Source organism: Sceloporus occidentalis, unplaced genomic scaffold (genome assembly GCF_023333645.1).
Source record: "Sceloporus occidentalis isolate IW3139 unplaced genomic scaffold, rSceOcc1.0.p SCAF_407, whole genome shotgun sequence".
Taxonomy (NCBI): domain Eukaryota; kingdom Metazoa; phylum Chordata; class Lepidosauria; order Squamata; family Phrynosomatidae; genus Sceloporus; species Sceloporus occidentalis.
The window spans coordinates 52,356-67,711 of NW_028317387.1; the positions used below are offsets into that span (position 1 = coordinate 52,356).

Below are 15,356 nucleotides of genomic sequence, written 5' to 3' on the forward strand. Positions count from 1 at the left end.
AGGTGTGTTGCTAATTAAGTAATTAAGTCTCTGTGAGTTCTGCTTGGCTTTTGCAGTTGCATTTAGCTTGGACACACAAGCGAATCCTGAGCTGGGGCGAATCTCCTAAGTGACATCTCTAAGTGAGGAGTTACAAGCAAAGAAGGAGTTAAAAAGCAAGAAGGAGGGTAAAGTATAAATCCTTGTGATTCCATATATTTATATATATATATATATATATATATATATATATATATATATATATATTGCACCTTACTGTCTGTTTTTGCCAGTTATTTGAGCTATCCCCATTGCCAAGATGTCCTCCATGTTTGACAATGCTGTCAGGTGTACATCTTGCTCAATGTATGCAATCCTTGATCAGTGCTTCGAGGGTGCATATTGCTGTGCGTGATGTGTGCAGGTTGCTCATTTGGAAGCACAAATCCTGAGTCTAGAGGAGCAACTGGCAACACTGAGATCTATTGACAACTTGGAGAGGAGTCTGCTGCTCACTGAGCAAGCTCTCTCGGGGGTAGAGGTGGGGGAGGATAGCGGGATGGAGGTACAGGACAGTCAGGCAGCTAGCTGGGTTACAGTTAGAAGGCGGGGTAGGGGGAAAAGCGCCAGGGAGGCTAGTCCTGATCTAGCACACCCCAACAAGTTTGCCCGGTTGGCAGATGAGGGGGATGTTAGTTCAGAGTTAGCAGTACTGCAGCAAGTCACTGCCTCTGACCACCAGAGGGGTGTCTGCTCCAGTAAGGAGGGAAGGAGGAGCGCAGGGCAGGCCAGACAGGTGCTGGTTGTGGGGGACTCAATTATTAGGGGGACAGACAGGGCGATCTGTCACAAAGATCGGGATCGCCGAACAGTGTGTTGTCTGCCTGGCGCTCGCATTCGGCACATCGCGGATCGGGTTGACAGATTACTGGGGGGGGCTGGAGAAGACCCAGCAGTCATGGTGCACATTGGCACCAATGACAAAGTGAGAGGTAGGCGGAGTGTCCTTAAAAATGATTTCAGGGACTTAGGTAGCAAGCTTAAGGCAAGGACCTCCAAGGTAGTATTTTCTGAAATATTACCTGTACCACGTGCCACACCAGAGAGGCAGCGGGAGATTAGGGAGCTAAACAAGTGGCTCAGAAGCTGGTGTAGGAAGGAGGGGTTTGGGTTCATGGAGAACTGGGCCGACTTCTCTGTCGGATACAGGCTCTACGGTAGGGACGGGCTGCACCTCAATGGGGAGGGTGCAGCTGTGCTCGGGGAGAAGATGGCCAGAAGGGTGGAGGAGTGTTTAAACTAGGTAAAGGGGGGGAGGGAAACTACAATATAGAAGGGGAAGATGGTGTAGATAGAAAGCTGGGGCTTATAAATGTACCTGGGGGTGGAGCAGAGGGAGGGGTTAGAATAGTCAATAGGGATAGGCTTCATAGGGAAAAAAACCATACACCTCTAAATTGTATGCTTACTAATGCCAGAAGTCTGACCAATAAAACTGACGAACTGGAGTTAATAATGTCTGAAGAAAACTATGACATAGTGGGTATAACAGAGACATGGTTGGATGATAGCTATGACTGGGCGGTTAACATACAGGGTTATAGTCTATTCAGGAAGGATCGAAAAAAACGAAAAGGGGGAGGAGTTTGCCTTTATGTAAAGTCCAGCCTAAAGGCCACACTGCGGGAGAATATATGTGAGGGAAATGATAATGTGGAGTCATTATGGGTAGAAATATATGGAAAGAAAAATAATAAAATACTGATCGGGGTTTGCTATAAGCCACCAAATATAATGGAAGCAGCAGAAGATCAATTATTAAAGCAAATAAACAAGGCAGCAAATCACAATGAGGTGGTTATTATGGGGGACTTTAACTATCCCGACATAAACTGGGAAACAGAGACCTGTGAATCTCATAAAGGAAACCGGTTTCTGACTATAAGTAAGGATAATTATCTGTCCCAAATGGTACAGGACCCGACCAGAGGGGGCGCCCTACTGGACTTAATATTGACCATCAGACCTGACAGAGTAACTAATGTGCAGGTCAGGGGGCATCTAGGAAATAGTGATCACAATATGATACATTATAACTTGTCCTTCAATATGGGAACTCTTAGAGGTGCCACAAGAACCATGAACTTTAGGAAGGCAAAGTTTGATCAACTAAGAGAAGCCCTTAACACTGTAAATTGGGAAAATGTCCTCAAAAACAAGAGTACAGACACTCAATGGGAGATTTTTAAGGATATCTTAAATTCTCAATGTGAAAGGTACATACCGTATGGGAATAAAAGAGTCAGGAACAAGAGAAAACCAATGTGGATAAATAAAAATGTAAAGGGGGTAATAAATGGCAAAAAAAGGCATTTAAGCTACTAAAACAGGAAGGCAGTGAGGAAGCACTAAAAAGCTATCGGGGAAAAAAATAAAATATGTAAAAATCAGATAAAAGCAGCAAAAGTGGAGACAGAAAGACTCATTGCCAAAGAGAGTAAGACAAACCCCAAAATGTTCTTTAACTATATAAATAGTAAAAAGGTTAAAAATGAAAGCGTTGGCCCCTTAAAAAGTAATGAGGGAGAAGTTATAGACGGGGATCAGAAAAAAGCTAATCTCTTAAATATATTCTTCTCTGCTGTATTCACAGAGGAAAATGAAATGCCAGGTAATATACAGCAGGATGAGATAACTGCCCCAGTACATGTCGCCTGTCTAACCCAGGAAGAAGTGCAGTGCCGCCTAAAAAAAAATCAAAATAGACAAATCACCAGGTCCAGATGGCATTCACCCCCGCGTTCTAAGGGAGTTAAGTAATGTAATAGACAGACCCCTATTTCTAATATTCAAGGACTCTATAGTGACAGGGTCTGTTCCCCAGGACTGGCGCATAGCAAATGTTGTGCCAATATTCAAAAAGGGGACAAAAAGTGACCCGGGGAATTATAGGCCTGTTAGTTTAACTTCTGTTGTGTGTAAACTGTTTGAGGGTTTCCTAAGAGATGCTATTTTGGAGTATCTCAATGAAAATAAGTGTATGACTCCATATCAGCATGAGTTTACAAGGGATCGGTCCTGTCAAACTAACCTGATCAGCTTTTATGAGGAGGTGAGCTCAAGACTGGATCGGGGTGAATCGCTGGATGTCGTATATCTTGATTTTTCCAAAGCATTTGATACGGTGCCACATAAAAGGCTGGTACATAAAATGAGAATGCTTGGGCTGGGGGAGAATGTGTGTATGTGGGTAAGTAACTGGCTCAGTGATAGGAAACAGAGGGTGGTTATTAATGGTACATACTCTGAGTGGGTTACTGTTGCTAGTGGGGTACCACAGGGGTCAGTTTTGGGTCCTATTCTTTTTAATATATTTATTAATGACCTTGTAGAGGGATTGTATAGTAAAGTATCAATCTTTGCAGACGATACTAAGCTCTGTAACGTGGTTAACACAATAGAGGACAGTGCACGATTACAAATGGATCTGCATAGGTTGGAGGCTTGGGCTGGGATGTGGCAGATGAGGTTCAACACAGATAAATGTAAGGTTATGCACATGGGGAAGAAAAATCCAGGCTGGGAATATGTATTAAATGGGAAAACACTGGGGACGACTGACATGGAAAAGGACTTAGGAGTTTTAGTTAACAGTAAATTTACCTGTAGCAACCAGTGTCAGGCAGCTGCTGCTAAGGCAAATAAAATCATGGGGTGCATCAAAAGGGGCATAGATGCCCACGACAAGGAAATAATTCTACCACTGTACAAGTCACTAGTCAGACCACACATGGAATACTGTGTACAGTACTGGGCACCAGTGTACAAGAAAGATATAGTGGAGCTGGAGAGGGTTCAAAGACGGGCAACCAGAGTAATAAGGGGAATGGGAGGACTACAGTACCCAGAAAGATTATCAGAATTAGGGTTATTTAGTTTGGAAAAAAGACGGCTTAGGGGGGATTTAATAACTATGTATAAATATATAAGGGGACAGTACAGAGATCACTCCCAGGACCTATTTATACCCAGGACTGTATCTATAACAAGGGGACATCCTCTACGGTTGGAGGAAAGAAGGTTTCTACACCAGCACAGACGGGGGTTCTTTACAGTAAGAGCGGTGGCAAACTCAATAAAAGAGTTCAAAAGGAGCCTGGACGTGTTTCTTGAAAGCAATAATATTACAAGTTATGGATATTAGATTAATAGGGACAGAACGTTGATCCAGGGATTTATTCTGATTGCCATATTTGGAGTCGGGAAGGAATTTTCCCCCTGGTATGGGGCAATTGGCATCTGCTTCATAAGGGGTTTTTTTGCCTTCCTCTGGATCAACACAGTAGGGACACAATATGTATATAGGTTGAACTTGATGGACTTTGGTCTTTTTTCAACCTTATGAACTATGTTACTATGTTACTATATTAGTAGGCAATCTTTTGCCAAAAATAATTACCACCTTAAGGAAATTTTTATTTAACAGTTGGTGATGGAAGTATTTCCCGCACTTTTGCAGTGTCTCCATTGTAGTTTCCGTCCTTGTCATTTACCACAGGACTTGATAAATAGGGATTTCCTCTAAAAAACGATATTGATATATTTCCCAATATTTGTTAGGGCTAAAATATAAAAATATGTAAAGTTAAGAATTTTTTTTTTTTACCTATTCTTGAAGAAAAAAAAAAAGGATATTAATCTTTTCTACATCACTGGCTCTGGATTGAAACATCTTCTGTTGTTTATACACACATTTGTGTCATTTCCCTCATAGAATAAAGGGACATAAAGGAGGAATAGCTAGCAGGGGATTTGCGTACCAAATAGGGATACTTGAAAGGGATGAGTTATCCAGGGCCATCGGTAATTCAGTAGTGTAGTCATGTATAGGAACACCCTTTTGTTCCATAAAAGTGAGTAATACTGTTTGGACTGGGTAGAACTCAGTTCTGTGAATTCCATGGCCAATACATAATTTCCACTTATTTACTTACAAACACCGGAATGAGCCCGTTTGCTTTGTCTTCCTGTAATGAATCTTTTAGAGCCTGCCCGCGAGCTTCAAACTTCCCATTGGATGGGATCTTCTTCATCCTTACACCGCTTATAAGTCCAGCTCTCTCTACAGATGAATGAGCCTAAAATTAAAGATATTTCATACGGGCATTATTAAATATTTAGTTAGCTACAGCAATCCATGTACATGCTGAAGGATGGGAGGAATCTACGCCAGATCAACATGCTCATTTAATTGCATTTGGAGGTTTGCAAGAAAACCTGTGATCTTTTTGCCAAGTTATGACTTTTTCCGCTAAATGAAATTTAGGGCTTAAAAATATTTGCTTTATAACAGTTGACACTACATAAAATTTGATTACCTGTCCATATGAATTTTATAGGATTTGATCCAAAGTCACTCAATTACATTTTAAAATCAGATTCCACAAAGCACATATGACCAGGTATATTTGGAAAGGTTTCATGTTTTTATTTAACTACACTTATTGTTTTATTTGTTTGATACTAAATAATCTGTTGCACATAATTGGTAGTGCAGAATATGTGCACCTCCAGAAAGACATCGCAACAGTGTTAATTTTTAAAATTCTGAGAATATGCCTAATACTGTTTTCTGCTCTCAGATACAACACTTTACAAACAAGCTAAATAGCAGGGCAGATCTGTGTCTTGTCAGGAGAAAAGCATAATGTCTTCAAATATCAATGCATTGTCACGACAGATCCAGCAGAAAGGTATTAATAATATATATCTTTAAATACCATATACTTTTAGAAAGATTAGAAATCAAATGATATTTCTACATTATTTGCCACTAGAAAGAACACAGTTTTAATTCTGTGCCATGTAGATAAATATAGACATCTTATTCTGTTATTATCAGTGCTTTCCCTCAGGAAAAACAAGGATAGTAGTGCTCAATGCTTTAAGGTCTTGATATTAATCTGTACTACTGTGATGACTAAAATCCCCCTGACCTTCTGCATTCAGTGAGATCTGTCACTTTCCATTTCTTATCAAGCATTCAACACAAAAACCATCTCTCTCTAAATTTGCACAGCAGGAGCCCTGCAGCTGAAGAGCTGCCCTTTCAGGAAATGAAAATAACACAATCACTCAAGCCCTTTTAGCCTAAAGCATTTTAAACACACCCAACCTGATCTTATTTCTAATACTGAGGAGAGTACACAGAAACCAAAGGCTGCTTTAGCCCCATCATACATTTACTATTTGACTAGTAGCAATAGAATAGCCATTAATACGTTCTTGACATTTTAAAAAAAAATATTATATATATTGCTTGCATTATATGGAACAGTGTGAACAACTGAACTGACATTTCACATAAAAATACAATTTCTTAATATTTTTATGTTAACAACTATATATGGCCAGAATATAGTTTATACAAAAGATTTAATCAGGAACAGTTAAGTTTCACAATTATGTTATTTTATGTTGTTTTATTTGGCTATACATTAAGACCTATGTACCACAACATAACATTAAATAAACTTTATTTTAATGGATCAATTTAATCAAATGGTCATCTTACTGCTCATCTTTTTCCATGTTATGTGTGTATTTGTGTGTGCTCATCTTTTTCCATGTTATGTGTGTATTTTTGTGTGGGACTTAATAATTTTATTCAAAACCTGGACAATTTTTACATTTACAGATTTATTTTTTGTTGTATGTTACCGTTATGTTGTGTGAGGTACTGTTTGTCCTAAACCATGTATCTATGAGTAGCTTTATTTGTCCTGAAAAATTAAGATAGGTATAAGGTTTTCCTGGGTAAAGCATAAGCAGTTATAGCAAAACTACAGTAAATTGGTCTGGCCTCCCAATGGTAGACATGTGCCCATCATACCTGGGAACTTCTTCACTCCGGCTACTCGTAGCCTTCCCTTGCGGGTCGCAGCCAAGGCTGCCCACTGACGTCAGTGGGCGGTCCCGCTGATGTCGGTGGGCGGTCCTGCTTATATCAGTGGGAAACACCCCCATTTAAAGGGTGTTAATGGGCGGGGAGCAGGGCATGTCAAGGCACCACTCCTGCAACCTGGAGGATTCGTGAGTTGACCCGGAGAAGCGGTGCTTCCCAGGTATGGTGCCTGCAGGATTTTTTCCAGGGGGGAAAATATCCCCCCACACACTTTTCCCAATACCTCCCTAGCTCCCCCATTGTCTACCTTTGTTGGCTCAGGAGAGGGGTTTCCTGCTGGGAGGCAAATGTCAGATACCCATTAATAGGAAAAATGGTGTTCTGCCAGTAATGGTTGACTGTATATCATGCGTTCTGCAGTCAACATCAAAAGGTTAGTGTGTATTGTTTACCACGACAACCCCAGTCTATAACTACAATTCCCATGAAGTTCAGCTACTAATATGGCTGATTGAATATTTTCATGATGCAGTCAACAAGTTTGTGTATGGACTGTAGATTTGGTGTAGCCCCCCACCCCAAGCCCAATCTACAATTACTAGCTACTATTCTCACAATAATCAACTAGCATTGTCGCTTGCTTAACATCATGAGAGTTGCAGTCAAGAAAAATTGTGAAGTGTAGCTCTAAGATGCACAGCAAACATTCTGCGCTATTACAAAAAGAGGGGAGTTAGAGGGTAATAAAGTGACACAAAGGATTGCAGCAGTTCTGGCTAAAATATGGCACTGGAAGTGCTGTTATTAAATTTCTCATGTTTAGAAATGGATGGTTTAGAATCATGAGATGCTCATTTCACAGCAGCAGAATCAAATAAAACCTATTTCTGCACACTCCCGGGACTAACAGGTGTTTTTCTGCTTTCTATGTCTAATGAACCTATACTAAAGAGCCTACAGCTTCTCCCTTCTCTGCTGCTGCTCGAGTGGGCCAGGTTGGGCAAGTGCCTACCTCCGGAAGCCCATGCATGTGCCCCAGTGCTCAAATAAATATTGTTCTTCACAACTCCATTGTGCTAAACCAGCATCAGCTTGACTTACCGTCATTGAAGTATGGAACAAGTAAATAACAAGGTGCTATTTTACTAAATTGTCTACTTATCTAACTTTCATTACTCTAAAATCAGTCCTTATAAAGTAACTTTTAGTTCAGATTGAATGGCAACTATATGAATTCAGAAAAGCCGAGTATGATGAGAGTCAAATAGCACACACCAATTTTCACTACTACTACAAAAATCATATTCACCTATTTTGACTTCTAGAATGAGCAACTCTTGGTACTCAAACTACAGTACACAACTCTCATTATACTAAGGAAATTTATCTAAACATGATGGGAATACCAGTCAAAAGCTAGAGTTTTGTTTTTTTAAGTTTTTCCATGCCTGTGTATTTCTCTGCTTCACTGCCCTCTGAGCATCACCTATGTGCTTTCCTGACACCCTCTGTCAATATTTCCTGTTCCAAGTGTTTCTTCCTCAGAAGGTTATTTTCTATCCCGTAAGAGTTTGTGGAATAACTGAATATATCAAGAGTTAGCTGCATGCATAGCGATGAGGTCAAAATTGTTCTGTCTACACTTCTCTCCTAAACTACCCATGCAGGACCCACCGTCATTGGAGTACTTTGGCATAGTGGTGGGCTAAGCATACTATGGCCATAAGATGCGACAGAATCTCCAATAGTTATCATGTAGTCCTAGGCTAGATCATGTATGTATGTGTGTCAGTCTGTGATGTCTTGTATCCCCGGTAGAGGGGTGTCCTGTCTTGTATCCCCGGTAGAGGGGTGTCCTGTCTTGTATCCCCGGTAGAGGGGTGTCCTGTCTCGTATCCCCGGTAGAGGGGTGTCCTGTCTCGTATCCCCGGTAGAGGGGTGTCCTGTCTCGTATCCCCGGTAGAGGGGTGTCCTGTCTCGTATCCCCGGTAGAGGGGTGTCCTGTCTCGTATCCCCGGTAGAGGGGTGTCCTGTCTCGTATCCCCGGTAGAGGGGTGTCCTGTCTTGTTCATGTCGAATCTTGAGTATTCCTTGTCTTGTTCCCTGTTGTGCCCAGTATTATGTATGTCTTGTCTGGTTATGTTTTTTGCTTGGTCTCCCTGTCCCTTGCTTATGTTTCTGCTATATACTCTGCTTAGCTTTCCTACTTCCAGCCTGCAGCATCCTGCACATGATTCCAGTGCTATGTCTCATGTCTGCTCCAGGGTGCCTGCAGGATATCTCCAAGTTCTGCTCTGTTCTGCCATCATCTGCTGCTATGTCAGGGTGCTGGTATGTGGCTGCACAACCCTAGATGCCCACCGGGAGAGCGCAGTCGCCCTGCACGAGGCCCTGTCCAACTCCGCTACTGCACTGTAACTCCTGAACACAATCTTTGGGCGCTCTGGGTCTTTACAGTCGTCTGTATGGACCTAGTTTGTGACACCTACTTTCACTGAACCTCCAGCTTTCACCCTCCCAGAGAAGCATATCTCAGTAACTAGAACTTACTGCCACTAATACAACTCCACACTACCTCTCCCCTTTCTGAATACCTTATGTTTATCCCGACCCCATTCCCTCTAAATTGTAAGCAGGTCCCTCTCTACCTAATGTATCAGTTTGTTTTAGAATGTCATTTCTAGTTCATATTGAATACCGTATTTGCTCGATTATAAGACGACCCTGATTATAAGACGACCCCCCAAAATCTAAATATTAATTTAGGAAAAAACCAAAAAGGTTGTAATATAAGACGACCCTATAGGAAAAAAAGTTTTACTAGTAAATATTAATTCATGTAAACAATTTTTTGATATTTAATAAAAGCTATGATTGAGAAAAATATATATTTTTTTATTTCCTTTTATTTGCCAACCTGCCCCCCCAGTTATGCACATCTGCCCCCAGGGTTGCCACTCTGCCCCCTGAAATGCCTTATACCCCCTATTTGCCACTCTGCCCCATGATGTGCCTTTTAACCCTCTATATGCCACTCTGCCCCATGATATGCCTTTTAACCCCCTATATGCCACTCTGGCATATAGGGGGTTAAAAGGCATATCATGGGGCAGAGTGGCACATAGAGGGTTAAAAGGCATATCATGGGGCAAAGTGGCATATGGGGGGTTAAAATGCATTTCTGGAGGTATATATATATATATATATATATATATATATATAAAACTGCTAACAGCAATCACACTCCTATTAAGCCAAGGCAGCCAGTACATGCTGGAACCTGGGGATGATAGGAGTGTGAGTACACTTCATACTTCACACATTAATCACAAAAACCCTCCCCCACCCCCTTACCTGAACTGCAGATCTCCCACTCGAAGACTTCTGCAGGGGCCCGGCTGTGCGAGCAACTTCTCTGGCCCCGCCCCCAGAGGAAAGAGGCAGAGTTATGTGACACTCTTCTAGCTTCCTGTTCTCCTGCTGCTTGCGACCAAAGCACCGGTAAGCAGCCTGGCCCCAGTGGACATTTTGAGGTCTGATTAGAAGACGACCTCGATTATAAGACGAGGGGTATTTTTCAGAGCATTTGCTCTGAAAAAAACCTTGTCTTATAATCGAGCAAATACGGTATATCATTCAACCATTTACATTCCTCTAGATTGTAAGCTCAATTGAGCAGGGCCCTCCTCACCTGTTGTCTCTGTTAGTCAATTTGTTATGTTACATACTACTTGTTATGTCCTGTCCACCCTTTGTACAGCACTACGGAATTTGATGGCGCTATATAAAACAATAAATAATAATAATAAAAATGTTGGAAAACAAATATGTCAACCCCTAGACTAGTCACTTAAATAGAAGCTAATTGGAGTCAGCAATCAATGAAACCGGATTGGAGGTGTGTTTTAGAGCTACTTTGACATTAAAAAAAACTCAAACATTTTTAATTTGCTATTCTAAAGAAGCATCTGCTGATGTGAACAATGCCTCATAAAAATAAAAAAAAATCTCAGAAGACCTACAATAAAGAATTGTTAATTTGCAAAGCAAAACAGTGTAATCTCAAATAGTTTTCATATTCATTGGTACATATGTTAAAGAAATTATTGAAAAATTTCAATTTATTAGTGTGAGTACTCTTTCTATAAATGGGCACCCGGCCAAGATGAATTCAAGTAATGCAGTATAACAATGACCCTATACATCAAGATTACTCTGCTACAGAATGGTTTTAATGGCTCAATCAGAGCCCAGATCTTAACTCCTTAGGGATGCTGTGGAATGACCTCAAGAGAGCTGTTCACATTAGGCATTTTAGGAATATGGCTGTGCCTAAACAGTTGTGTAAGGAAGAATGCTGGTATTTTAACTCTTTCCATGCACTATTTGTACCACCAGCCTTTGTCACAGTTTACAGTAGTGTTTTTGTGTGTATTTTTCCCCACACACGTACTTTAGGTATGAATTTACAGGTCTTGGTATATGTCACTGTCACACAACACCCCAGTATGTGTTCAGCAACATTTCCTGAGTACAGTGATACCCCACTTGCATAGGTTTGTCGGGTTGTTTGGGGGCTAAAAGGCAACATCATTTGGGACGTGTTAATTTTTCAAACTGGAAATTTGAGATGTGGTCATCCTCCACCCTGTGTTAATTGGGACATTGTTGAACAATTCAATGTACCTCATCAAATCATACATTTTTAAAAAGTAGAGACCCAATGGGCATCTAACATGCCAGTATTTTAAACCTTTCCATTCGGGAAAATAAAGCGCTAATTTTAGCACTGGCTCACAAATATATATATATATGTATATATACCGTATTGGCTCGGATATAGGCCGCCCCCGTATATAGGCTGCACCCTAAAAGTTGGGTGCTTTTTTAAAGGAAAAGTTTTTTTTAATAGACATGCTACCACTCTGTACCCCCCCCCCGAGATATGCTGCCACTCTGTCCCCCCCCCGGATATGCTGCCACTATCCCCCCCCCCCCGAGATATGCTGCCACTGTCCTCCTCCTCCCCCCCGAGATATGCTGCCACTGTCCTCCCCCCTGAGATATGCTGCCACTGTCCTCCTCCTGCCCCCCGAGATATGCTGCCATTGTCCTCCTCCTCCCCCCCGAGATATGCTGCCACTGTCCTCCCCCCCCCGAGATATGCTGCCACTGTCCTCCTCCTCCCCCCCCGACTTACCAGAGCAGACTCCCGGGTGTCTTACGGGGCCGGCGGGGGACATCTACGCAATACGCGTATACAACTTCTGGTGTCGGCACTCAGGGGATGTGCCGGCACCGGAAGTTGTATACGCGTATTGCGTAGATATATATATATATATATAATTTATTTAAAAAATTTTTGGAACTGGAGGGTTTCTCTGATGGTGACATAAGTGGGAAATTATTGTGTGAACTTTTTTTTTTTTTTAAATGTTTGTTTTTTTTTCATTTATTTTACTAATCACATTGTGATTAGAAAGCTGGGCTCCATTGACTTGCATGGTTGAATGCAGTACCTGTATTCATCCTGCACGTGGAGCCAGAGTTCTCAAGAGGGTTTGAAGAGACCCTTTTGGAAACTTTCCCAACTATTTTATTTTTTTGAAAGAAAGTGCCGTCATCTTGCGAGGGGCAAAATCACTCGCAGTGGCGGTTGTGACCCCTCTCCGGAGCAGTCACAGCGTGTCCTGGGGTGGGTGTTCGCTGTTGCTGAATGCCTCTCTATCGTTGATCACCGTATGGCGGACGTTGACGCCCGGGGAGGGACCAGACATTGCCCCTGATGCCGATCTCGGTGTTGCTGAATGCCTCGACATAGAGGCATTACAGCAACACTGTTTGGGTGCAGAAACTGAACTTAGATCGGTTTCTGCACCCGTTTAAAGCCATGGCAGTCCTGGCACGTCAATTGTCATCAAGGGATTAATGTGTATTTTTTACAACCAATTGATTAATTTAATGCTCTTTTGGGGTGGATTTTAGGGGTAAAAAAAACATTTACTGGGATCTCAACAAAAACAATGCAACTTTACTAAATAATACAATCTGCCAAATCGACATGATATTCATACTATTGTAAACATATTTGCAACAATGCACGGTATGTACTAGCCTAAAAGATTAATTGTGGTATAATACCAGTAAAATTACAAACCTGGTCTGAAGAGTAGGCCACCATTCGACTTAAAATTTCTGCTTCAGTTAATCGAGGATTTTCTGACTTCAGCCGTTTAGTTACTTTCATTCTTGCTGCAAGTAGTGCCATTAATGTTGCTTCACTTGCAGTACCCTGGAAAAATGGAAACTTGTACGTCAGTCTCAATAGTCTTCAAAGTGGTTTGCAATTCTAAGATTGTTACCTTGGCCTCTGAACAAAACATCATCTCGGGTAATGTGTTTCTCTAAGAGTGAGAAACATAAAAAGTGATGGCAGATAAGAACCATTTGGCCCATCCAGTCTGCCCAACCTCGGAAAATTTTCCTACTTGGCTTTATCTTATATCTAGCTTAGCCTTATGTCTATCCCATGCTTGTATTGGAAGGCTATTCCATGCATCCACTACCATTTCAGTAAAGTTATAGTTCCTGATGTTACTTTTAAACCTTTGCCCCTCTAGCTTAAGACTATGTCCTCTTGTTGTGGTACTATTTCTCCTTTAAATAAACTTTCTTTATCATGTTGACTCCTTTTAAGTATTTAAATGTTTCTATCATGATATTAAAGAGAATGAGTCCATGTACAGATCCCTGAGGTACCGTACTGGTAACAAAACGTTGCTCTGAATATACACAACTCAGAGATTGCAGTTTATTTAAAAGTCTTCTATGTGGGACAGTTTCAAAGGCCTTACTTACCAAAAAATCAATAAGATTAGTTTTTACATGATCTTCCCAAGGTAAACCCATGTTGTTTCTGATCTTGAAACCTATGTGACTTCTGATGATCAACAATCCTATCCTTTAACATAGTTTCCATTAACCCCTTAACAACAATCCACGTACATTTATGGGGTTGCCGTGCAACGAGATAACGACAACGCCCGTACATGTACGGGCTGCTGTTAAATAGCTGCATTGCCGCGATAGGCGGCTTTGCAGCATCCACGGAAGCCTCCCAAGTGAGGCTGACCGTGGATCCGGGGAGGAAAGCCCTCCCCGGAAGAAAAATGGCCGCCACCGCACCGATCATCAAAGATCGCGGCGGCGCCCGGCTAAAACAGCTTAGGAAGCGATCGGAATTTATTTGCACCCCTGCCCCCCCAGTTATGCACATCTGCCCAGGCTTTCCACTCTGCCCCCAAAAATGCCTTGTACCCCCCTATATGCCACTCTGCCCCATGATATGCCTTTTAACCCCCTATACATCACTCTGCCCCCAGAAATGCCTTATACCGCCCTATATTTCACTCTGCCTCCCTGATATGCCTTATACCATCCTATATGCCACTCTGCCCCATGATATGCCTTTTAACCCCCTATATGCCACTCTACCTCCAGAAATTCCTTATACCCCTATATGCCACTCTGGTATATATCATGGGACAGAGTGACAGTCCGGCCCTGCTTCCTTACTGCCTTTTTTGTGAATGGGCACAACATTTGCTAATTTCCAGTACTCTGGGACGACTTCCGTTAACAATGATTTGTTAAATAAATCAGTTAATAAATCTGAAAACTGAACAGAAATACTGAGGCAGCCAGCCAGACCTTTATCCTCTTCTACATACCTTCCTTCTTTTGTTTTTAATCTAATCTGTGTCTTACTTTCCTTTTCTCATTTATATATCTAAAAAATGTTTTCTCTCTCTTTTTTACCGACAGGGCAATTCTCTCTTCTGCATGTGATTTGGCAGCTCTTATAACTTGCTTTGCTTCTTTCAGCCTAATCTTATAGATCTGTTCATCTTCCTCACTTTGGGTTTTTTTGTATTTACTAAAGGCTAACTTTCTTGTCTTTTACGATTCTGGCCACTTCTGCAGAGTACCACAGTGGTTTCTTTAAGTTTTTACTCGGTGCAGTCTGTAGTAGTGGTTGCGACCATCCGGGGTTAAAATGTGTGGATATATTAATTATTGGTGATTTATGTACTTTCCCCATATATGTGGTGTTTATTTGTGTATACTGTGTTCTCCTTCATGTCCTTCCCTATCCATGTGCCACATGTCCTGCCCCCAGACTTTTAACCCTGTACAACCCGGACACCCTCGGCCCGACCACAGCACTATCATATGGTGATACCCCACGGGTGGTGGGGGTGCCTACCAGGGGTGGTCTGGGGAGGGAGCCGCTTGTAGATTCCCAGCCAACGGGACTTCCAGGAGAGCGGGGGTTTGCCGGCGCAGTTACGGAACCCACAGCCACCTACCTTTGCGGCTCATCCCGGGAAAACTTTGAACTGCTGCCGCTCAGGGTCCCTGTGACCAATCACGTTGCTTTTTGGACATAATATCCTCAGGACCCCGAGCTAGC

The 15,356-nt window shown here is 41.9% G+C and overlaps 1 protein-coding gene across 1 annotated transcript in view; it reads right to left on the reverse strand.

Annotated features, from left to right (window-relative positions):
- The window catches only part of LOC149272859 (aromatic-L-amino-acid decarboxylase-like), a gene marked incomplete at its 3' end in the record, with an annotated part of 77,305 nt that overhangs the window by 41,852 nt on the left and 20,097 nt on the right, over positions 1-15,356 (reverse strand). The window contains exons 4-5 of the mRNA XM_089506659.1: positions 13,041-13,175; positions 4,974-5,117 (exon numbers count right to left, since the gene is read on the reverse strand). Coding sequence (XP_089362785.1) covers positions 4,974-5,117; positions 13,041-13,175 — 279 coding nt within the window. The remainder of the gene's footprint in view (positions 1-4,973; positions 5,118-13,040; positions 13,176-15,356) is intronic.